The following is a 24,624-nucleotide window of genomic DNA, read 5'->3' as shown; positions in this document are numbered from 1 at the left end:
CTCATGACCCAGCAAGTTTTGAAAATGTGAGATTATGCAGAAAGCTCAGTTAGTAAAGTGCCCACAAACACAAAGACATGTATTTGGTTCCCAGAACTCACATCAGCAAGAGTGGCAACAAAGGTGGGGAGGCAGAGTCTATAACCAACCAACTCTGTGGGTTCCAGGCCAGCGACAGACTGTGTCTTTAGAGAACACAGTGGATGGTTCCCGAGGAATGACACTCAAGGACGCAGGTTTCCTCTGGCTTCCACGTGCAAGCTCACGCGTGCATACAGGGCAGTCAGAGGCCTGCAGAGTCGGTCCTGGTAGAAGAACCATTACACTAGACACCCAGGCTGTGGAGTAAATCCATTTCTTCTTCCAGTGACTGTTCTCCATTTCAAAGGTTCCTACTGGCTTGCTGCTGGGTTAGTACTGGCTTCGTAAGGGTGACTAACTGCTTAGCCATGGATACCAAGAAACTATTCAACCCAATTTATCTGCCCATCAAAAAGTCGATGTTATCCACGATACCACAAAACCAGGTATACACAACAGCATTCCGTTGTAAAATGACACCAGACCCAGATATATCTGGGAGAAGTGAGGGAGCATCTTGAGTAGGTAGCATGGTGCCCATGGTACTCACACCTACTGTACCCCACAGCTGCGGCCTCAGGGTCAGTCAATACATAATGGGGCTGCTCTCCAGGGGGTGATGGCTTCAGTCAGTAGTGGTTGGACCCAGTGAGGAAAGTGCCTATGAGACAACATTGAAGAGAAATTCTCCCAGAAGGCAAAACTCCTCGTTGAATCATGACTAATGTGTTATTCAGCCAATCAGAGGCTTTGAAAGGTACACCCCTGGCAGAGGTGGCAATTTGGATATAGTTCTCAGGTTAGGCATAACATGCCAGCCTGTGAGAATGAAGATTCACCAAGAAAGGTTCCGTGGGGAGGAGGCTCTCCGAATTCATACAAGCAGGGAGACCCTTCTGAAGATATCAGCTGTCTCTCATTCCCTGTCACAGTGCTTGTTCAAAGGACCCAGGTACAACTGACAAAAGAGAGGGGGGGGATGGAGGCCACAGACTCCCCCAACCCAGACCGACAGGGCACACAGCCCAAACTCCATCAACAGGGACCCATGCTGGGCTGTTCATCTGGTGGCACCCCAGTTACCGACATGACACTCCTCCCATCGCAGTGGGTGAGGGCTGGCTTTCCCAGCCACAGCCCTTCTACCAGCACCACCATTTTTGGGCTTTGAGAATGCTTTATTTATCCATCACCATAGCAACTCAAACAACATCACCGAGAACTGTAGGATTCATTTTATGGAGAAGGAAGTTTGGTAGAGAGCTCATGGCCATGAAATCCCCTGACTACCTCGTGCCTCACCGTCAGGCCCACCCTGGAGGGTGTGGTAGCAGTCCTTCCCCAGCAGGCTCTGTGTGGTGCCATGCCCCGTTACAGCACGTGATGATGAGTCCAGGAACGAAGCCGCAGAGGAGGCCCTCCCGCCTAACACCAGCTCACACAGGAATTCTGCTTTCCTTCCTGTGACCTTGGGCAAACTTCCAAGAAAGGAATGCTTCCTTCAGGAAACACAGTCACAGAGCGTCACAGTTCAGATGGATTGCAGGGTTTCTGCTGAGGGCTGCCCTCCTCCACCAGCCCTGCCTGCCCCACCCCACCAAACCTAAGATGCTCAGCCTCAACCACCAGGGGGACTGGGAGCGGGTCTGCTGGTGAGGCAGGGGATGTTGAACAGAACCTATGAATTTTATTCTTTCACTCAATACTTCTTGTTAACATCTCTTACTGCAGAAAAGGAAGAGAACACACTAGAAAAGGGCCCTGAGGGGAGTTAGGCCCAGAATGAACTAAAGTTCCAGCCGTATCTCCAGGGCTGAGGAAGAGAGCCATGGCATGGGACTGGAAGATTTCTTCCTGCTGGGCAGTTCCACCCACTCAAGGCACCCTCCGCCAAGACTGAGGGTGATGCCAAGTCTTAGACTTCTGATAGATGCAGCCCTAGTCATGGTCACCAGAGACTGAAGTTCTGTGGCCTTTGGGTTAAGGACAAGGCTGAAAGCTGAGAGGCACAGGTCTAAGAGGTTTGTGTTACTTCTACAGATCTGAAATCCCATCTTACTCTGTACCCCAGAGTGGGCTGTCCAGGGAGACTCTGGAGGCAGTGGGTGTCTAGTAAGAGCATAAGGGATGATTTTTACCCCATCGCTGACAGCACAGCTCCCATCTAGGCCCTTCCTTGGGCCTCCCCCACCCCTGCTCTCAGATTGTGATGCTCCTCCTTCCAGCCACCCCATGAGACCTGTAGCAGGACACAACAGTTGGTCCATCCCTTTCTTCCTGACCAAACCCTGCCTGCACCCTGGTAAACAGGTCACTTGTAAGGCCTCCTCAATTCTCCTGCAGGCTGTGATCTCTGCCAGGCTGATCCAGCCACTTGTACAGTGACAGTCATAGTATGTTACCACCTGTGGAAAAATGGAAGCCTAAATGTCTATACAGGCAGGAGAATGGGCAAGTCTGGGACACTCGAAGGTGTGTCAGCCAGACCTGGTGAACACACCTGTAATCCCAGCACTGTTGTGCTGGTTTGGATGAGAAATGCCCCCCATAGTCTTGGGCATTTGAATGCTTTGTCCCCAGATGGTGGCACTGTTGATGGGGAGGCTTAGTTAGGAGTTTGTGGCCTTGCCGGAGGAAGTATGTTTTGAGGGCCCCACCATGCCATATAAGTCCCCTGGTTGACTCTTAACTTTCTGGAGCCTTAAGCCCAAATAAACTCTTTCTTCTATAAGTTGCCTTGGTCATGGTGTTTTATCCCAGCAGCAAAAAAAGAAAAAAAAAATAGCTAATTCAGTCTGGGAGGCAGAAGTAGGAGCATCAGAAGTTTGTGGTCATTCTTGGCTATGTAGCAAGTTCCAGAACAGCCTGGGTTACAAAATACTGTCTGCAAAGTTGGGCGTTGGTGGCTCATGTCTTTAATACCAGCACTCAGAAGGCAGAGGCTGGCGGATCTCTGTGAGTTCAAGGTCAGACTGGTTCCAGGACAGCTAGGGCTACACACGCGAAACCCTGTCTTAGAGAGAGAGAGAGAGAGAGAGAGAGAGAGAGAGAGAGAGAGAGAGAGAGAGAGAGAGAGAGAGAGAGAGAAAACAAAAACAAAACAACAAAACCGTCTGACTCAGAAAATAAAAATGAATGAACGAATAACAAAGCACATACACACACCACACCAGACAGTGGAATTCTATGTAGTCCCTAAAAACAGTGCAAAATAATTCTTTCAACCAAACCAAGGGTATAAACCATCAGCTCCTTGAAATTCTTTCTGGATATAAGGTTCATTCCAACCATGGGACCAGACCACAGACCAGGGCATAAAGAAGTAAAGATGGTGGATCCAAGGTAGTGCCAATTCTGCAGGAAGTAGACGGTGGGCCTGGGGACACACATCGGTGTAAGTGGACGGTGGGCCTGGGGACACGCATCGGTGTGCCTTGCAAACAGAGGAGGGAGGACTTTCTCCTACAGTGACACTTTAAGGGAGATGTAAAAGAACCCCACACAGGGCACATGCAGAAGTGTGAATGACAGAGTGGGCAGGCCAACCCTTAAAGGCCTGACAAGCACAGATAGCCATTTCCTAACGAGAAGGACCCCTTCCCTCCTCCTATACCTGCTGGGTCCCAAAACTCCTGAGATCCTGGCAATGACTCCCAAGCATCCTTTAGCCAGACTCTCTGGATCACAGTTCTTCCCAAAGGTGCATGTTCTCCTACTCAACACCCCTGCTGACCACACTGAAGACTGTGAAGTTTAGGATCACAGGCCTTGCTGTGATCAGACACAAAGAAATGCCCAAAAACAATAATGTGAAGGAAAGATGGAGGGAGCTGCGGGAGGGATGCTCCGGAGAACCTATGATGTTGCTTGGCATGTCAAGTTGAGAAATGGGGACCTCTGAACACCTCCTCTTTGTTCAGCAATGTGGTATGGGCAGAGGAGCTGAGAGAGTGGAACCAGGGAGCTACTGGCATGAAGGCCAAAGTAGCTAGGACCAAACACATAGACCACAAAGGAAGAAGTCTATGTGGGAACCCCCACCAGTCTGCTGGGGTAAGGGGGCCAAGCAGGGGACAGCCTCTGGAGAGTTTGCCAGTGAGCCTTCACAGAGCACTGGACATCCCTGCCAGGCAGGGGCCCAGGAGGGAACAACTGGCACCATCAGGTGAGGATCATTTTAGAAAGCCGTGTTTACAAAGAGCCCTACGACAGAGGGAAAGAGGGAGGGACCACAAGGATGGTGCGGGAAGAAGCTGGTGTTGGCACAGTTCTCATATCCAGGCCCCAGGTTCACCTTACCCTCTCTAGCTGCTACATCTTTGAAGGTGCCTGTGTGGGTGCCATCATATCCGGGCCAGCTATCTGGCCCCTGGCTTCAGGTAATGAGTTGGATGGACATCTAGGGGGAAGGAGGAGACAAGAGGGTCATTTATCTTCAAGGCTTCTTCCTTGCCATTGGCCCCTGACACTATCCTGACCAAATGTTACTCCCCTCTTCAGGAAGCAGAGGGGAGGTGCTCCTCTCCATTCTGGAGCCCGACTTCTGCTGCCTTCACCTCTTCCTTCCAGTTGAGGGTGGTCTCAGTGGTTGGACACCTAGGGACCTACGCTGTCCCCGGTGAATACACCACCACTTGTGTCTGGTCACACTGGTTTAGACTGCACACAGCTCTGCCCTTCCTAGCCCCTCTCTCAGGCCTGGGAAAGCACACTACAGCCAGCAGATGCTTCTGGCATCTAACAGCACAAGCCCAGCATTGCTAGCAGCTGCCAGCCCAGGATGCCAACAGCACAAGGGCTTCCTGAGGCCCCAGCTCCTCATTCACCGGGGGAAGAGGACTCTGCTATGGTGTGTGAAGTTGTTGGGAATTCATAGGTTCAGTTTGTAGTCACAGTGGGCACAGTCCTCACAGATAATCCTGGAGTCACACAGGGTTGCTGGTGACAGTTGCAAGAAAAGGGCCGGGACAAGAGATGCTGGCCAACAAATCTGTGCAAGGCTCTGACTGCACGCACACTCCTTCCTGGCAGCCTGGGCCACCTCCCACTGACCATCAGAGGCATCTTCAGGAAAGTTGGCAATGACTGCACCCCAACTTTGCTCTGGATCCTTCCACAGCTCCTGCTCTCTCAGGGATGATGGGAGTTCCGAGGCTGACATTTAGGTCAAGGATTTCTCTTCCTGGCTACAAACATTGTGTGCTCAGTGCTCTGCAGGAAAGGGACAAGAGAGAGCACCTGCATCACCATCAGAAGAGCAAGATGACATTTGGAGAGGGGAAGCCACTACCAGTCTGGAGCCCAGGAATCCTGGCCCATGATACTATTCCGCCGTCCCCCAAGCGGCAGGTGGTTCCTTCCCAATGAGGCTAATCTCTGGCCTCATCATCTCTCTCTGATTGATACACAGCTTCTCCACAATATGCTTAGATGGGCAAGAGGCCCCCTAGAAATACATAACCAGAGGGGGGGGTAGGACCTTTTTCTAAGTCTTATGGCTAGCGGAGGCCTGGAAGTCCCCAGAGGGCCTACAAGGCTGGCTCGTACACCTGAGATGTGGACCGATGAGGCCCGGGACTGGCAGGATGAGAGCATCAATCATCTTCTGACTATCCACAACTCATAGTTCTCAGTGTGTTCTCCAATGGGACCATCAGCAATACTGGGAACTTGTTAGACTCTAAACCTACTAACCCAGAACTCTACAGGAAGGTTAGGGATCCTGCTGCAGATTCGGGCTGAGAACATGCCTTGACCTCTGGCTTATTGCCTGAGAGCCAACAGGCTCTGGTGGGGGCTTCTCTCCAGAGCTCTATCACTGGCCTGTGAACACAGGCCTTTCTCCACTTTCCTACCTGTGTTCATTGGATGGTCTTGGTGTACCTGAGACAGTTGATTCCAGAGGGGGAGAGTTTCATCTTAGCTCCCGACTTCAGAGGCTCAGTCAGGCTTACTTGGTGCTAACGGATTTAGGGCCCGAGGCTGCACAATGTATCACGGTGGTGGTATGTGACACACAGGAGAGGAGGAGAGGAGACATCCTCACTTCAAGGGATCCAAGTATCAAAGAGAGTGACAGGAAGGGGCCAGAAGCCTATATCTTCTTTGAAAGCACACCCCTAACAGCTCCCAGATTTTAACCATAGCAGCGCTCCAGTCCGAAGTGAGAATGGAGAGAGTGAGCATCTCAGGGACCGGCTAGCCTGGACATTGTTCCACACGGGAGAGGATCGGCAGGTTGTCCCTCATCTGCTGGCGAGTGGGACAGTCGCCATCTGCCCTAGTTTATTTTCTATGTTGCTGTATAAAACATTGACCAAGGGCTGGAGAGATGCTCAGCAATAAGAAGCATTTGCTTTTCTTTCAGAGGACCCGGGTTTGATTCCTAGCACCCACAAGGAAGTTCACAACACTCTATAATTAAACTTGCGTTCTAAGGGATTTGACACCCTCTGGTGCCTTAAGTGTGTACCAGGCAGGTGTGTAATACACAGATACACATGCAGGTAAACACTCATACACATAAAGTAAAAATAGTCTAAAAAGAAAAAAGAAATACCGACTAAAACCCACTTAGGAGCGGAAAGGGTTTTCTTCATCTTACAACTCCCAGGCCACGGTTTCTCACTGAGGGAAGTCAGGGCAGGAACGGAAGCACGCTGCTTACTGGCTGCTCAGTTTGCTTACACATACAACCTATAACCACTTGCCCAGTGGGTCGGGCCCTCCCATATTAATCACAGGTCAAGAAAATGCCCTATAGGGGCCAGACACGGTAGTCCATATCTTTAATCCCAGCAACCAAGAGGCAAAGGCAGATGGATCTCTATGAGTTTGAGGCTCCATGGCAGCCAGGGCTACACAGGGAGAGAGAAAGCAAATGCCCCCACAGACATGCCCACACACCGGTCCAGGAGAAGCCGTCCTTCAATTGAGGTTCTCTCTTTCCAGGTGTATCAAGTTGACAACAAAACTAACTAGGACATGTCAGCATGCTTGAAGAGAAATGAGATGACGGAGTGGGCGTGGTGGCCACATCCACGTCAACATTATTATTACCACCAGAGTGACTCTCATTCGGTAGGGCTCAGAAGACCAGTTCCCTAAACCAGTCCTTTAGGGCTATGCAGGCAGCCACCTCTTCATTTTCCCACCATGGGGAGTCTGAGACTGAGCAGGCTGCCCTCCCACCCTTGCCTCTGGGTCCTTTCTTCACCCTCAACCTGCCCAGATGCCCACGCCTGGGGTAGATGCTATGTTGGGGTGGCTATCCAGTGGTGCTGCAAGTGCGTTCCAGAATGTACTACGGGAGAGATGCTGGCCTGTACTACTTGGATCACCTCAGGTAGGCAGGGCTTGGGGGGGCTGGCTTGTTGGGGAATATGTTGCCCAGGCCTCTGCAGAGCATATTCAGGTAGTCATGGCAACCATATAGTGGGCACCCACTCTTCATGCTGCCTTGGGGTGCAGGGGCCTGAGGGCCCTACCCCTTGGCATGAAGCAAGACCAAGGCAGAAGTGGTTTTTGAACCTTACACTGTTCCCACCTGCAGTCCCTGCTGGAGCAGGGAGTGGCAGTACTCCTTCCCTACCCTGACTGGCTTTGGTCACAGTCTCTGCCTCTAGGTATGCAGGGGAATTTCAATGGGGGCTTTTATAGCGCAGACTGTCAACTGAAGAATCTGTTAGGCTTCCAGGCTGTGATGGTGGGCAGGTGGCTGATGTCTGCTTTGACTCATAGAAAGGGAGAATGTCTTAGTTCTCCTGGTCCTTGATAGGCAGAAAAGGCCTGGAAAATTCAAGTTCACAGTTCCTAGCTGTTCAACCCTGAGGCAAACCACTCACCCTCTCAGAGAGTTAAGAGCTCCTTGCCTAGCACTGCTGGGAGGAGGAGGGGTCCTCCCACCTCCACTGCAGTGTGACTGGACAACTTCCAATTAACTGAAAAGGATGTGAATGCCCCGATCTTTACAGACAGCCTCAAGCCTAACGGAGCAAGACATTCGCTCACATCCGATCCAAGCTCCACCGTCTCATTCAGCTCTGGGACCCCACACAGCTTTCTCAACCTCTCTGGGGCTTAATTTCTTTTCATGATACCTGGGGTATCATGTCATCATCACCCCGGGGTTTCGTGATTAAGGGAAAACTATTTGCAGATTTTAGTTACAGACAAAGCCTGCACACAGGAAGTGTTGCTTGGTTGGCCAGAACTTCAGAGTATCTTTCCAGAATATTCCCATGTTATACAAACATACATTTCAAACTGTGTTACCCACGTTCTCATGATGATTACTGTCCATTTATTTAGCAATGGGCCCTGGAGAAGGGCTGTCTTCACCGTTGTGGACATGAGCTGCCATTTAGTAGGAACAGGAGTAGGGCACTCATGGGGAGCTTCCCAGCTGCAGGCTGGCAGCCAGTGCCCAAGGCAGAGTCCTCAGAAAGCACTGTGGGACTGGAAAGACCACTCGGTGGTTAAAAGCATCTGAAGCACGACCACGGGAACCAGAGTTCAAATCCCAGCATATGTCTAACAAGTCCTGCAAACACGTTATAACTCCAGCTCTAAGGGGTCCAACACCCTCTTCTGACTCATGCATACTCGCTGGAGAAATGGCTCAGCAGATAAGAACACTGGTTGCTCTTCCAGAAGACCCAGGTTCAATCCTCAGCAACCATGTAGCAGCTCAAAACCATTTATAATTCCAATCCCAGGGAATCTGACACCCTCTTCTGGCCTCTTCAGGTATTAGGCATGCCCGAGAAGTGCACAGACATAAAAGCAGGGCAAAACATCTGCATACGTTTTTAAAACAATAAATTCTTTAAATATATTTTTAAAGTCTGCCTACAAGCCCATCAAGAACAATGGTCAGTTTTGAACTTGTCTTCTCACAGATGACCAGTACATGAGGACAAAATGCTGGACTGTAGAGTTTATAAGCGTCCTGTAAAAAACATTCATGCTGAGACTTACCAATGCTTCGAGCAGCCACCAGAGGGCAACAAAGAGCAAACGATCAGGCCCAAAGTCGGCACCTGTCCGCAGCTGTCTTCCTACATCAGAGGTATTCAGTTTTTACCTTCATTCAGTCCGCCATCCCTCACTCTGTTGGCACTGATGGGGAGCCCCAGGGAGTGATCCCCACCCAGATTGATCAGACACAAAGCTCCTGCTATCAACTTTGGCCCTTTTCTGTGAATAAGCCCCCAAGTGGGGGCATGAAGGTGGGAAAGACCTAGAAATTGAGACGAAAGCAAAGTGAGGCCCCAAACTGACTTTGTAGGAAGCTCTGGGGCCGCCCTCTCTTTACAGACACTCCCTACCCCCATCCGTTACAGCACAGCACTTCAGAGAGCTCTAATCCGGGACCAAACCCTTGCGCTGGGGCCTCTCCTTAGCTAACACCTTGAATGCCAGCTAACACTTCAGAAGGCAGTTAACACCTGCACTAATAAGTAAGGCAAGCAATTCCTGCGCGGTAGGAAGAAAGGAAGCAGGAGAGGATGGAGCAGAGGGAGGGGTAGTCCGCACAGAAGCACTTCCTGCTGTAAGGTTATGGTTCATCTGAAGCCACAATGGGCAGTGGCCCTGGCATCTGATCAACCAGCATGTGATGCTTTGGTCTGACCTTTGGGCTTTTGTGCCCAGAGTGGAGGGGTATATGTATGTAGGTGGTCCTTTCTAAGAACATGCCCCCCTAAAGTCCTGTTGGCGCTCTTCATTGTCCCCAAATCGGAGGCTGATCCACTCAGCCCCATATTATCCAGTCTCACGCTTCTGAATCACACCACCAGGTCTCTCAGGCTGCAGCCACAGGCACAGCCCCGTTGTGACTCTTTTCTCCCACTCCTCCTCCCTGGGAACTTGGGCAACAAGCTTCATCTGCCCCATACCCAAGAGATGGAGGCACTGAAATTTCAGGGCAAAGCACATTTTTAAAGATTTATTTTTATTTTTAATTACATGTATGAAGGTGTGGCAGTGTGCACATGAGTGTGTGTTTCCTTGGAGGTCAGAAGAAGGTGTTCAGATCCCCTGGAGCTGGAAATACAAGTGGCCATAGCCACCTGATGTGGGTTTTGGTACCAGAAGTGGGGTCCTTTGCAAGAGCAGTAGATGCTTCCACTGAGCCATATCTCCAGCCCCTAAATGCATGTTTTGATGCCAACACTCACTGGCTTGTTGGCTCTTTATGGATCATTGGACCATGAATTTAGATTGTTTCTTATATGTCTTGATGATTTCAGAACCCAGTGCTGAACATGAATGCTTATTAATAATTATATTGAATTTTTCTAGAGATTGATTTGTTTTATTTTATATGTATGAGTGTTTTGCTTGAATGTATGTGTTATGATTGTTCATCACTTTAAGAGACAGGCCACGCCCACTCCCTGCAGAAGCCCCTCCCTCCCTCGTCATCTTGGCCTCTCTCTGTTCCTTCCCTCTCCCCTTTTCCTTCTTCCCTCTCTCATCTGTCCTCTTCTCCTCTTTTCTTTCTCTCTCTCTCCTCTTTCTCCCTCCCTCACCCCCTTTTCCTCCTTTTCCCCCTCCCGTCCATAACCCCACCTAATAAATATTTATTCTATTCTGTACACTGTTCCTGTGGCCTCCCACCCGCTGCCTGCCCACACTCTCGCTGCCTGGGACCCACTGCCTGCCACCGGGACCCCTGCAGCAACCTGCTCTGGACCTGCAGCAATTTCATACAGTCTGTGTACCATGTGTATGCCTGGCAATCCTCAGGTGCTGGAAATTGAACACAGATTCTCTGCAAGAGCAACAAAATGGTCTTAGTTGCTGAGCCATCTCTCCAGTCATTCCTACACAACAATTTAATACTTATCAATAAGTTAATGCTTGGTTTATGACTGAGTGAGGAAAAGAATGGTAAGCAAAAAGATAAATTATGGAAATAGGTCTAAAAGAAGAGATGAAAATAGTTGACTGATATACATTAATCAAGGATGTCAGTGTAAGGCCCATATTTCATATATGGTATGGCAGCCAGGCTCTGAAGCCATAGGCTCCACCTGAGGTGGTCACATAGCTCTGCAGACAGGCTGTCACTGCCCTAACCATAGGTCAGGATGTTGTTGTTCCTTTCTTATAATTTGGAGTAATGCCTGAATAAAAATGCTAATTCAAGCCGACGTGACAGCTAGCATACACAGCTGACAGGTAGATGCAAACGTGAACAAACACCATTCACCTGGTTCTCCTAGGAGACAGAATGCTGGTGTACTTCCCACTCAGTTTATGGTTTTTGGTATAAAAGCTGTTTGGAAAATAATCGAGAGAAATTCTTCAGGATGTAAGCTCAGGATTTCATGAGGGATCATGGAGAATCTCCTCGCGATAAAGTCATGTGAGTTGTGTCTTTATTCCTGCACCTCCACGCCTGTCCAGAGAGAGATAGTTTATGTTGGGGTCTGGTCAGAGAAATAATTTATGGTCGCGGGCTACGGACCCCCGACGTGTCAGGATCATAGATGACTAGAATGGAAGTGTGCTGGGGAGGATGAATTTCTATGTGGCTGGAAGGCTATTGAGGGACGCATGCTGCACACAATGGTAGAAACGATGCAAGCGGATGTATGCATAGGGGTTAAGTAGGCCACGGGAAACAAGGTCTTTGGTTGTACTACCATGGTGGATGCATGGAAAGAGGGAAGAAGTATCTATATAAGGTAGACGGCTGAGTGGTGATGACCAGATAAATTGTAGATTGATAGAAGATCGGTTGGATATAGATGAAGAGTCGACCGGTAAGAGAGTGGATGAATGTATAGATAGTAGGTGGGGCTGTAGGTGACAGATGGTGAATGGCGGACATCTGGTAGATAAAGCATAAAGCACAGATGCAAGGTGGACAGTTAGTAAGTTGGTTATGTTGGGGTCTGTTCAAATAAAGTTAAGTGGAAAAGCTGATGGCCACAGGATTCGGTGGAGGGATCATGAGTGATGGGCAAGAGCATGTCAGACAGAAGATAGGTGGGCCATGGAGGTGGATGAGAGCTCTCTAGAGGAGCAGACAGGAGAATGGATAGATAATTACAGAGGGATTTGTCCGATAATAGCTTACCTGGCACAGCCTGGGAAGTCCAGCCCTGGTCCTTTTCACAGAAGAGAGGCAGAAAACTGTCTGTGGCTGCTAACTCCCTGAGGCTGCAATGCCCCAGCAGTCCTAATCTGGTTCTGAAGACCTAGGGAATTCCTGCAGAGCCAATGGCTTCAGTCCACTCTGGGAGGCTAAGGAAGCCGGGTGGCTGATTTGGTGAAAACAGCAACAACTGTGGCAGTAGCAGCAACAAAGTAGATGAGTTCACCAGTGGGGCTGTGAAGACAACCAGGCTAAGCTGCCCCCCAAAACCTCCTTATAGTTGGGGCCTCCACCAAAAACTAACTGCCTACACTTAGGGTGGGTCTTTCAACCTAATCAAGAAAAACCCCCACAGTCATGCCCAGAAACTTGCCTCTTGGTTGATTCCAGAGCCTGTTGAGTCCACAGCCAAGAGCAACCACCGTAAACGGCAAATACATGGTTTGCTAGCTGAAGGATGCCAGGCGGAGTGCAGGCGGACGATGGAGAGTGGGAATAATGAATGGGTGGACTTAGGGGGAGGCAGAATGGTGGCCGTGTGGCAGATGGAGAAAGGTAAGCAGTTGATGACTACATCCTGGAAAAGCTGATTCATGAAACCCGAATGGTGGATGGGTAGACAGTGAGGAGGTGGTGGCTGACTGGAAGGCAGCAAGCGGTATGTAGCAAGTGGGTTGGTGGAAGTGGATCATGAGAGATCCCTGAAGATAAATGTGAAGTGATAGGGAAACCTGGCTAGATGAGAGATGAGTGGGCAGTGTCTAGATGGTTAGTTGGGAGGAGCAATGGTAGGGTGCTTCTCTAGTATGTCCTCAGAGGGCAGAACAATGCTTGACACAGAAGCGGAACTCAAATAAGAGTGGATAGACGGCCAATGATACTCAGGTAGATTTGGGATTGAGAGTGAACTATGGCAGATAACGGAGGGGTGGATAGTGTGAGATGGACATTGACCAGGTAGACGCGCGATCGAGGAGGATAAGGTCAGTGGCTGGACGGATGAGATGAATGCAGTTCCTATAAATATGGATGATAGCTGATGACTGATTATGATGACGAATTGTGACGGACTGGATAGAAGCTAGCAGAAAGCTCAGGATACATGGATAGGAAGCACGAAACAGACGAACGTCTGAAGCTTGGAAGTGGTACATGGAAGCATGAAGCTATCTGATGGAAACCTGTGACACTGAACAATTCTGGAGAGATAACAAGTGGTGGTAAGTGAAATGTCCTGTTAGATGGGTATTTCATGGTATGCTGATGGTTAGTAAATTGCATGTGTACAGTCGTTGGATGGTGTGTGGTGATGACGGGGTGTTCATAGTTAATAGGTAGTGGTTGATGATAATAGTGGATGAATAATTACATGGAAAGAAGATGGATGGATGACTAGGTGGTTGGGTGACTAGTGAGGGAGGGATGGTGAACGCAGGAGTAGGATGAGCGAGTGAGGGATGGAGCCGAAGAGCTGTGTGGTAGGTAGCAGTGAGTGGATGTCAGCTGCTAAGTGGCGATTGGGCTATGGATGGAGAAAGGACGGGTGGGAGTTGAAAGGGAATGGTGGCTTGACCATAGAACGGATGCTGGGCTGTTGATGGTAGGCAGAGGTGATTGGCTAAGCAAGAAGTGGATGTTGGTTGTAGGATCTCTGAGAGAACTGGGACGTTAGAGTCCACAGTGGATCCTAGAAGGGGAATTTTGTGGATTACAAGGCACTATAGCCTTGCAGGGCAGAGGTCGCTCACCAGACCAATTGTCCCGGCTCTTAGAACCTTTTGGGGAAATGGGAATGGGATGAATATGTGAGAGGGAATGGGAAACAATCCCAAGCTGCCCCACTTCCTTTCCTTTTCATTTCCTCTTCAGGTGCACGGTTGGAGAAAAGCCTCTCCTTACCTATCTGGCTCCACATGACGCTACACCTCACATTCGAATCTGGAGATTGGGGGAGGAGATCTGAAGTGGCCAGGACCCGGTTCTGGCGATAGGGTGTTGTCTAGGGAGGTGGAGGCCAGGTCCCTTCCGGTAGCCCTGCAGAGCAGAGGGCGGGAGTGTGGAATGAGGGGAGGGCTGTGAGCGCGTGTGTGGGCGGAGAACTCGGAGGAGGATCGAGGGAGGCGAGCTCCCTAGCCAACGTGGAGGCCCCGCAAGCGCCAGCGGCGAGTGTCGGTGAGTGTGCGGGAGGCGCAACGCCCCTCCCCACCCTCACCCTCCGGGTTCCGTCCAAGTGCACCTTGGCAGTCAGGGGCAGGTGGGGCGTGGGGGAGGAGGGCGAGTAACAGTAAGGAGTTAGTGGGAGCGCCCCAGGGAAGGGACGGGCGTGGGTCCCACCGTCCCCTGGCAACCTAACGCGGGACTCTGGATCAAAAGGCCCTCTATTGCCAGCGGTCCACCACACCTGGCCCTCCTGCACCCCAGAAGTGGATGGAGGTGTGGGCGGGCACTAGCAGCTGTAGCTTCGGACAAACCAGGGCACTGGGGCAGAGCAAGGCAGTCAGTCTGTGGGCACTTGCCCTCCGCTTGCCGCCCCATTGTAGATCCACCCTTGCTGCTGTGTTGACTCCACCAGGTTTTTTCCTGGAACTATCTTCTTTCTTTCTGCCTCTTTCTCCTCTCACTCTTCAGCTCTACCCCCTCTGCATAGCCTCTATGGCCACTCTCCCTCCCTCTTTTCGAATGTATCTGAGATATCCTTGGGTCTCTGTTCTGGGATTAGCCGAGGTTCCCAGAACTCGGAGGTATGCCGGATCCTAAGGGGGAGGGAGGTGTCTCAGAGCTGAAAGCAGCAGCCCTCGGGACATCCCATGGGGCGCTGGGCAGAGGCACCAGTGGCTATTACGTGGCTGCTTACTGCCCAGGGATGCCCGTCATAGGCGTATAGCCCCCTTCCAGACTTCTCTAGAACTCCGTGGAACTTGAGCTGACTGAGATGGATGTTTGGTAAAAGGGACCTCATTTTCCAGACTAGCAGCTGACCTTGCTAGAGCGCCCCACCCCCACCTGAAGTACCTGCCTCCCGGCAGGGTGTCTCAACCTTTCCATCCTGCTGGTCACTCTTTTGCCTTGGCCCAGTCTCCTTCCAGCTCCCAGGCCTCTTGCCTGTGGCCCTGTGCTGCCCGTCCAAAATCTGACCAATGCCTGTTAGACCCCACCCCTATTTCTTCCTCTGGCCTAGGCTGGGCCCCAAGAACCTACTGCAGTGTGTGTGTGTGTGTGTGTGTGTGTGTGTGTGTGTGTGTGTGTGTGTGTGTACGGGAAACGGAGGGGGGTTCTGAGGGTGGGCCTGTGATTTCTGGCAGGGACTCTCTCCAAAGTCCTCCGTGTGGAGGCTCAGACCCAGCCTCCCCAAGCTGTGCCTGACCTAGGTAGGCACGGCCATGTTCAGGCAAGATGTCCACTTCCCTCTGGTGGTAGACCCTCAGGGCATGGCCCAGGGGTCTGTGGGTGAAGGGGTGTTCTTGGAGAGGACTGGGCAGCTTGGCCTCCGACTGGCTCAGACTCAGTTGCAGGTGTTCCCAGCCTTCTGACTCTAACCCGTTTGGGTCTCCCCGTCTGCTGTGTTCTCTGCTGCTCCTTACCACACAGATATCGCCTTCTGCTGCCCTGCCTGCTGTTCATCCCTTAGGGAGGCCTTGGGCCAGCTGCTCTGCCTCCGGGAAGCCTTCCTGGCTCCCAAGGCTCGGTCAGTCTCTCCCACTCTTGCCGTATTTCTCCACAGCCTGGGCACTGGACGGTAACTGTCTGGTGCTCATCCTATGAGGGAGCAAAGGGAACAGCATACCAAAGATCTGGCATATGCCTTGAGTATTGGGCCAGACAAGGTTGAGGTGGGGTAGGTTCCTGGAGGAGGACATCTCACACTGACGGCAGTGGACACCTCGTTTCTGTTCTTTGTGTCACCCAGTGCCGGCACAGTATGAGCATTCCACAGCCAGCTGCACCAGAGAGTCCCATGGAGGGTACCGGAGGAGGCCCAGCAGGGACGGTAAGTGGGGACAGGGGCAGGAGACCAGAGGGAGCAGCCTCACGCTCTAGCCTATGACATTAGGAATGTCTTCCATCTCTGCCAGTATCAGTTTACCCTTCCATGTGGGGAGGTCACTGCTATCTTTATAGAAAATTGGAGGGTAAAGCCATTGAAAGCAAGATACCCTGGCTTACTTAGCACCCCTTCTGGACCTGGGGATACCAAGACTTATTCCCCCCAGCACATGACCACACTTTGCTCTCTGCAGGGTGATGTAGCTTTTTGTTTGCTTGATTGCTTGTTTTGTTTTGAAACAGGGTTTCTCTGTGTAATAGCTTAGGATGTTCTGGAACTCATTCTGTAGATCAGGCTGGCTTTGAACTTGCAGAGATCCTCCTGTCTCTGCCGACCAAGAGTTAGATTTAAAGGCGTGAACCACCACCACACGGTATGATAGACACCATTTTAGGGTGCCCTCAGATCTAGTTTTTTTTCAGGGATGTTGATGCAGCAAAATGTTTAAGTCTATACTGGGGTGCACTGATGCACCCCTGTAATCCTAGTGGTCCAGAGAGTAAGTAAAAAAGATCGAGACCAGCCTTGGCTACTTAGTGGGTTTCAGGCTGGTCTGGGCTGTGATAGCCTGTTTCAGAAGTAAAATAAAATGGGAATCTAATCCCTGCACAAAGAAGCAACTGGATTTTCTGTTCCAGAGCTGACTTAGGTCAGTGGAGCCAGTGAGGGAGAAGCATCCTAGACTCTGGGCTCAGCTACCCTGAAGGTCCAAATGGCCTGGCCACCTTCCCATAGTGGCTACCCTTCAGTCAGAACCCCTGACTAAGGGGCAGGAAGTAAAACGGCACATGAGGAGGCATCCAGGATGGTGAAGGAGGCTATGGCGGCTTAGGGGCAGTTCCAGGAGGGTCCAGCAGTGGGCTCAGGAAAGGGTCCCTGCTCTGCCATCATCTGAAGCCTTTTGTTCTTCCGTTCCTCACATGACCCAGCCTGGTGACACCTGTTCTCAGACCTCAGGGTCACCTGCTGTACTTTGCTAAAAGGGCCCTGGGGAGACAGCATGGAAGTTTGGGGAGAAACCAGTGTCCAGTGACTCTAAGCAGCCATCTGGGGGCAGTGTAACAGCCTGCCTGCTCCGTGCCTGCCTTCCTGGAGGCCAGCATGCCTCTGTGGGAAGTTGCACATACACCAGGTGGCTGTCTTTGCCAGAACTCCAGGAAGGCACAGAGGTGGGACAATGGGGGTGGGAGAATAAGGACCTTGGGGCACCAAGGGATGGAGCTGTGTGAGACAGCCTCAACCTTGAAACGCCTTGAATAGGGTGTGGAGGGTGTGGAGGTGCTGGGGGCACCCAGAGGGCGTGTGGGCATTGAACAATGAACTAAAGCCAGCTCTGATTGCCATGGTAACCATCTTCCTAGCTCCTCAGCCTGCCATGTGGAGGGAGGAGGCCAAGGACCCAGCAGGAAGCCCCCAGAAAAAGAGTTGTGCTGGGTTCCAGGTACTGGAAGCAGCTGGGGTGCTCAGTCCCAAGCTCCCTCCTAAGTGACTTGGTTTCTGTGGTCTTAGGGTCTGTCTGTGAAATGGGCTTCTCTGGGTCTGAGCCCAGGTGAGTGCAGTGGTGTTCGCTGGGTGCCTATTCCCTAGGGGTGGGAAGAGGGGCTATTCACCCTGCCTGTTCTTGGCCTTTCTCTTAGGGCAGGGTGCAGGGCAGAAGAGGCAGGGAGCCAGGAGTTCATGGCCCAGTATTGCCCTGAGCCTTCCCCACTCTCCCTCTAGGCTGCAGTAGGTGTCCGGGAGAAGGGCCCTCGGCTCTGCCAGCGACTGCCCTCTATTGTGGTGGAACCCACTGAAGTGGGTGCTGTGGAAAGTGGGGAGCTGCGTTGGCCACCTGATGGTACCCAGAAAGGTACCCCTCAGATCCAGGCTGCTGCTGGTGAGTAAGAGGACATTTGACTTGTCTCAGAAACCACACCCACTTGCTGTCTGTGTCCCATAGGTGTGGGACCCCTGCCCTGGCTCACACCCCATCATCGTCCGCCCAGCGCCAGAGCACTGCTTTGTCTTCACCTGCTCCTCCCGTTACCGTGCCTCCTCCTCTCTGTGTCTGTCCCCTGTGCATGCCTGTGGCTCCATCACCTGAGAGGCACACCCTCTCCTATCATCCGGGCTGCTTTCTGTTCTTCCTTCCCTCTTGATTCAAGACCTTTGGAACAGCCCACATCGCCCACAGGGACCCCGAGGGGCCAGGGTAAAGGGGCACATTTGGGAACATGGATTTGTTCCTCATGTCTTGGCAGCAGGGGCCCTGGTGAAAGCCTAGAGCTTCTAGAGGAAGGCAGAACAAGAGGGGGTAAGTCCTCAGGGCCAGCAAGCTGGAGGCCTCTGGAGTGGCTCGTAGGCCACTGAAAGCTGCGGGCATGTGGCTAAGCTGTACCCTGGTAATGGTTATGTCTGGAAGCCTCTGCAGGATCTCCTGTGAGGGAGTGAGCTCAGCTCCCCTGAAGGGTGCTCAGACCCCACAAACAGTCCTCCTCTCCCCAGGCCTTAGTCCCTGGGAGTAACCATCACAGTAGCGCCTAAGTAGCTTGGGCCCTGAAAGGGTCCGTGCCCACAGCCCCCACTTTTACGCAAAGCTCCTTCACCCTCTGTCAGACCAGCGTCAGAGATAGTGGCAGCAGGCACTGGTCCATAGATGACCACTGAGGCTTGGGCTCTGGAGAGGCCCTGGATCTACCACCCTTCTCTTGGCCATACCCTGCCCTGTACTTCCAGGGGTAGGGTCGCTTCTGCTCCCAGAGCTGGGCTTCATCCTCTTCTCTCTCTCTAAAACAAGTGTATCATTGCCCCTTCCTTCCCATCAGCCCTTGGGAAGAAGGGACTGCCCCACCCAGATGTCTGCCAAAGGCTTACCTTATATCCCTAGGACCAATCCAGCTGCAGCTCATCACCAATATAGAGGCCTGTATGTGTGATACACACACACACACACACACTCACACACACACAAACACACATATATATATGTATATATATACACACACACACATATATAATATATATATATATATATTATATATATATTGCAGTTCCTTCTTCGAGTCCACCAGGAGCACCAGGGAAGACAGCGGATCATGATGGCATCGAGGGCGAGGGTGCCAGTTCTGGGCACCAGGCAGTCCCTGGTCCAGTAACAGATAAGGGCATGGCAGGCTCTGCTCGCTGACCACCGAGAGGCCCTCGATCTCAGGACAACTGATTCCCAGAAAGGCTCGACCCATCAAGACACCCAGCTCACCAAGCTTCCTGTCTGGCTAGGTGTGGCCAGGACCTCAGCCCCTGTCTTTGTGCCCCACGGCCCAGATCTGGAGTACACCCCTCTTTGTTCAGTGGCTTGAAACAGAAATAAAGGCACCCTTCCTGGTGGCCATGGGTGCCCTTGGTGGGTACGTGAGGTGCTGAGGACAATTTTGGTTTAACCAGTCGCATTCTAACCTCTCTAAGATCCTTGGCTGAGCAAGTCGGAGTGTTGGGTGGGTAAGTGCTTGGCTCTTGGTCTGGGAGGGGGAATGGCAGGCTGAGCGGAGAGAGCCAGAGGCTCCAGGGTGGTCGCTTCAGGATTGCAGAGTAGGCTCTTCTACTGCCTCTCTCTCTTCTTCCTCAGCTAGACTGCCTATGGCCACTCTTCCTGGTGGCCTCCTAGCCCTGCTGGAGATTTCCTGGGGGCTAGACACCCTCTTGTGCCCTTCGTCCTGGTGCATTAGGGCACAAGGATGGTCTCTAGGGTGTGAGGTCTTCCAGTCTGGACCTCATGAATTCCAGCAAAAAAAAAAAAAAAAAAAAAAAAAAAAGGTGAGGAAATTTAGGAAAATGAGGTGCCATGGACTAGTTTTGGCAAGGGCTATATAGGGACCCTCAGGCTGGTAATTCACCAAGCTGGCCATGCATAGTACCCATGTGGGACCTTTGGTGGGCAAGCACCTCCTCCTGCCTTGAAGGATGGCCATGCACAACCTTACATGGACAGACTATCTTGGCTGTCTCACTGCAGGAGGGGATCTATGGTACCTAGTCAGGGCTGGCTTGGTGAGCAGAAAGCTGTCCAGGCCTACGGCCCCCTCATTGAGTGTGTTGCCCTTCCTTGGCCAAGCCACTAGGAAGTTTCCATAAATGTTAGCTTAACAAAGCCCCCAGGCCCAGGCCTCACCCTGAGTGAACTGAAGGGCTGCAGAAGACATAGGCCTTCTGTTCTCTCCCGGCCTTCTTGCTAACCTCCAGCCCGCCTTCCTTCTAAATATAGCCTGGCCCCCAAACGCCCGAGGTGGGAGGGGAGGTGTGGAAGTCTGCCTGGGAGTCTGCTTTAATTTTAAAACCGTGGGCGCTCTGGGTCCGGTGCCCGGGGTGTCTCCTTGGGCCCTACCCAGCTTCACAGTTTAGAAGTGTGGCTGTTCTAGTACCTTTCTGTCTCCAGCTTTTCCTGTGGGTCTCAGAGCCAGTTTTGAGCAAGGGCAATGAGATAGGAAATAGGGAGGGAGTGTGGGGACAGTCAGGGTTTGCTGACCTTTGGGAGGAAGTGCTGCCCACTTCGGGAAGCAGAGTAGAATGGAGCAATGGGATGATGCCACCTCTCTCCAGGGGAGGAGTATGCCCAATTAAACAGGGTCCCACAGAAGACAAGTCCGGAGCCCTTAGAGAGGGTCTCCTGAGATCCCGGCCCAAGCTGTCTCCGCGATCTACCAGGGTAGTGCCTGAGTACTGATGACCCGTTCCGAAGGTTCCAGAGCTAGAGGTGGCATGGAGGGTCGGGTCTCCGACCAACCCTCCCCAAACTGTGGGAAAGAGCCTGGGTGGGGCCAGAGCGGACGCCACACCCACTCAGAAGCCCAGTCCAGCCCCCCTCCTCAGCTCGTTGGAGGCGTGAAATCGTCCTGGAGCTCCCCCTAGCGCCCGCCGGGGTCACTATGGAAACAGCAGTCGCCACCTTCTGGTGCATTCACATCGCCGGCGCCGCAGCACTGGGCACAGTGGTCTCTAATTGGCCTCAGAGAGAGTGTGGTACAGTCCATCCTCCATCCCCGCCCTCGCCATATCAGGGGCAAAAGGTGAACTCCGCCTCCCTAATCTTTGTCTCCAATCTGGGCCCCTTTGCATTCTGGGCAAAACTGACCCAGAGACAAGCAAACATCTGGGGGGGGGGGGTGACTTCCTGTTCTTACCTACCTAGAATTCACTTCATCCCAACAATAATCCCATTTTACCAAAGAGTAAATTAAGGCTCAAGCACAGAGGTGTCTCTCCCAAGGCCATTGTGAGCTGGGTTGAATTTTGGTTAGTGTCCTAGCTGTGCCTCTCTCTCCCTCCCGACTGCCCCCTCCACGACCTTCTTCTGACCTCAGTTTGACTGCCCAGAGCTTCTCTGAGACTAGGCTGGGACTTTTCCACTGGGATTTTACTAACTTTTCCAGGGGAAAGCAGCGTGGAAAAGTAAAGGAAACGTCACACGCGTCTTGGTGTGATGGCACATCCTGTAATCTCAGCACTGGAGAGGTGAAAACAGGGGTAGGAATTCAAGGTCATCCTCAAGTACCCATCAAACTGGGTTATCTGAGACCTTGCTTCATAAAACCAAGATGTGGCTCTGCTCCTCCAGAGGACTCAGCCTGGTCACCAGCACCCACATGGTGACTCTCGATCTTAATGCCTGTTCCAGAGGATATGGCATCAGGAATGCGCAGACATACATGTAGGCAGAACACCCGTATACATAGAAAGCAAACAGGTTGGGGCTGGAGAGGCAGCTCAGCCAGTTAAGAGCACTGGCTGCTCTTGCAGAGTCCTGGGTTCCATTCCCAGCACGCACATGATGGTTCACAACCATCCTTAGCTCCAGTTCCAGAGGATCTGTTCCCTCTTCTGACCTCTGCAGTCAAACCACGCACATAAAATAAATATGTCTAATAAATTTTTTAAAAATAAACATTTAAAATTCTACTTTCTTGAAAAGAATGTTTAAAAAACAAAAATACCAACCAACTAACCACCAACAACAACAAAATCAAAGAAAAAACATCACAGCCTCATACTAAAAAGTGGGGATGGAAAGTCTGGGGTTCAGTGAGACTTTGGAGGGGGCGCAAGAACAATCTTCCTGGTCCTGGGTATTAGATTTTGAGGTTGTACAAAGAGACAGAAGGGGAAAAAAGCCAGAATCTGGCTGCTCAGACATCTTCAGGTAATTTGAACTTGGAGGTCCCAGGACTTTCATGTGACTTGGACACAGTCCTGATCTCTGGTGGTCTGTAGGTCCCTGAGCCTAGGGCCTTACAGGGAGCCAATAGGCAGACCAAGCTGAGCTGGGAGGAAAGGTGTGGCTGACTGGGCAACTCTTGGCCTCGGGCTAGGATTTCCACTGCCCCATTCTGGGGGCCCACCACCCTGCTCCCAAATAAATACACAGATACTTATTCTTTCTTATAAATTCCCAGTCTTAGCTTGGCTTGTTTCTAGACAACTTTTCTTAAATTATCCTGTTTACCTTTTACCTCTGGGCTTTTATCTTGCTCTATTCTATATACTTTACTTCTTACTGCATGATTGGGTGGGTGGCTAGGTGGGTGGCTGGGTGGGTGGCTGGGTGACTGGGTGGCTGGCCCCTAGCATCCTCCTCTCCTTCTCCTCTTTTCATGGTCTTCTTCTATTTATTCTCTCTGCCTGCCAGCCCATCTGTTTCTCTCCTGTCTTGCTATTGGATGTTCAGTTCTTTATTAGACTAATCAGGTGTTTTGGCCAGGCGAAGTAACAAAGTTTCACAGAGTTAAACAAATGCAGCATAAAAGAATATAACACATCTTTATATCATTAAACAAATATTCCACTATTGTGGAATATTCCTTTACACTGTGTGATGATATTTCACTGTGATTGGTTTAGTAAAAAACCAAACAGCCTATAGCTAGGCAGGATTTTCAGGGCAGAGAGAACACTGGGAAGAAGGACAGAGTCGTGAAGAGTTGCCAGCCAGACACAGAGGAAGCAGGAAAACAACATGGGCAGAGTAAAGTAATAAAGCCATGAGGCAGAAAGTAAATGAATGGAAATGGGTTTATTAAGTTATAGGAGCTGGTTAGAAACAAGCCCAAGCAATCAGCCACGCTTTCATAATTAATAAGAAGTCTTCATGTGGTTATTTGGGAACTGACAGGAAGGACAGAAAAGTCCCCCTACATTCCACAGCATAAACAAATGTAACACATCCTAAACTAATATTCTATAACACCATCCGCCTAGGAGCCTAGGGCTTCTCATTACTTAAGGAGTGATTAACCCAAAGACATCCCGGAGGAGGTGCCAATGGCTTCTGTCAGGCTTGGTCTGTCTCCAGACAGCATGGGGTGCCGTAGCATGCCTGGTATCTTCGGATCTGTTACTCATATGTTGACCTCTTAGCCCCAGAACCTGAGAATGTGACCTTATTGGAGTCTTTGAGAAGATAGTTAAAATCAGGTCAGTATGCCAAACTGAGATTTGTGGCTTTAACGAGGAAGAGAATTTCAGGACTAGCCAGTCTGAAGAAAAGCTGGGCATTTTTACTAAAGGTACTCTAATATAGGATTACACATGAGGATCCAGAGAGAGCAGGTCTTACGTAAGTGAGGACATGAAGGGAAAGCAGAAACAAGACATGCCTGAGTGAGGGTGTAGCCTCCTCCAGGGACTCCACAGTGAGCTGCCTGAGCTATTAGCCATATATACCATTTTGGCGACTCTCAATTTACATCTCAGATATTACTAAGAATGCTCTCCCCTCCCTCCTCTCTCTTCTGGTAGATGAGTGGTAATGATAGAGATGTCTTATATGGAACTATAATTTGAGGAGGTTTCTCGAGGAGTTTAGTATATGTCCTTTCTCTGTAAGTGAAGTTTCTGGTGAAATCCTTAGAAAATCAAAGGTTGATAACTAGGAGGGGAGAAAGCCCTTAAAGACGTGTTGATCATGCCAGGATCTCTGCCTCTCTGTTGGTGCGACGCTTCCACCAGATTCCTGGGTCAGGAGCTCCTTTTATTTCTCATGTCCCACAATTTTTCCCATCCTTCTACCTTGCCTCAGGTAGAGAGAAAGCTTACCTAGTATTCTTACAGCCCTTGATTGGATCCCCAGATATGAGGAGGCTCGCACAAGTAACCCCAGATCCAAGGAGGCTCACACAGGTAACCCCAGCACTGAGGAGGCTCACATAGGTAACCCCAGCACTGAGAAGGCTCACACACGTAACCCCAGATCCAAGGAGGCTCACACAGGTAACCCCAGCACTGAGGAGGCTCGCAACGTAACCCCAGATCCAAGGAGGCTCACACAGGTAACCCCAGCACTGAGGAGGCTCACACAGGTAACTCCAGCACTGAGGAGGCTCACACAGGTAACCCCAGCACTGAGGAGGTTCACAAAGGT

General features: G+C 51.1%; 1 protein-coding gene across 1 annotated transcript; it reads left to right on the top strand.

Annotated features, from left to right (window-relative positions):
• Positions 1 to 14,304: 14,304 nt before the first annotated feature.
• Positions 14,305 to 19,451, top strand: Lbhd2 (LBH domain containing 2). The gene is made up of 4 exons (XM_038335659.1): positions 14,305 to 14,362; positions 16,098 to 16,178; positions 17,955 to 18,111; positions 19,265 to 19,451. The coding sequence occupies exons 2-4, from the start codon at positions 16,110 to 16,112 to the stop codon at positions 19,399 to 19,401; spliced, it is 363 nt and encodes a 120-aa protein (XP_038191587.1). The 5' UTR covers positions 14,305 to 14,362; positions 16,098 to 16,109; the 3' UTR covers positions 19,402 to 19,451.
• The last annotated feature ends 5,173 nt before the right edge of the window (positions 19,452 to 24,624 follow it).

This window comes from Arvicola amphibius, chromosome 7 (genome assembly GCF_903992535.2).
Source record: "Arvicola amphibius chromosome 7, mArvAmp1.2, whole genome shotgun sequence".
NCBI lineage: Eukaryota > Metazoa > Chordata > Mammalia > Rodentia > Cricetidae > Arvicola > Arvicola amphibius.
This window is presented reverse-complemented; position numbering and strand designations above follow the sequence as displayed.

Bases quoted from the DNA above. Each gene is read 5' to 3' on its own strand.
- Lbhd2 (XM_038335659.1), top strand. From the start codon at position 16,110: ATGAGCATTCCACAGCCAGCTGCACCAGAGAGTCCCATGGAGGGTACC. The intron at 16,179-17,954 runs GTAAGTGGGGAC...CTCTCCCTCTAG, and splicing joins GAGGAGGCCCAGCAGGGACG to GCTGCAGTAGGTGTCCGGGA. The intron at 18,112-19,264 runs GTGAGTAAGAGG...TATATATTGCAG, and splicing joins TCAGATCCAGGCTGCTGCTG to TTCCTTCTTCGAGTCCACCA.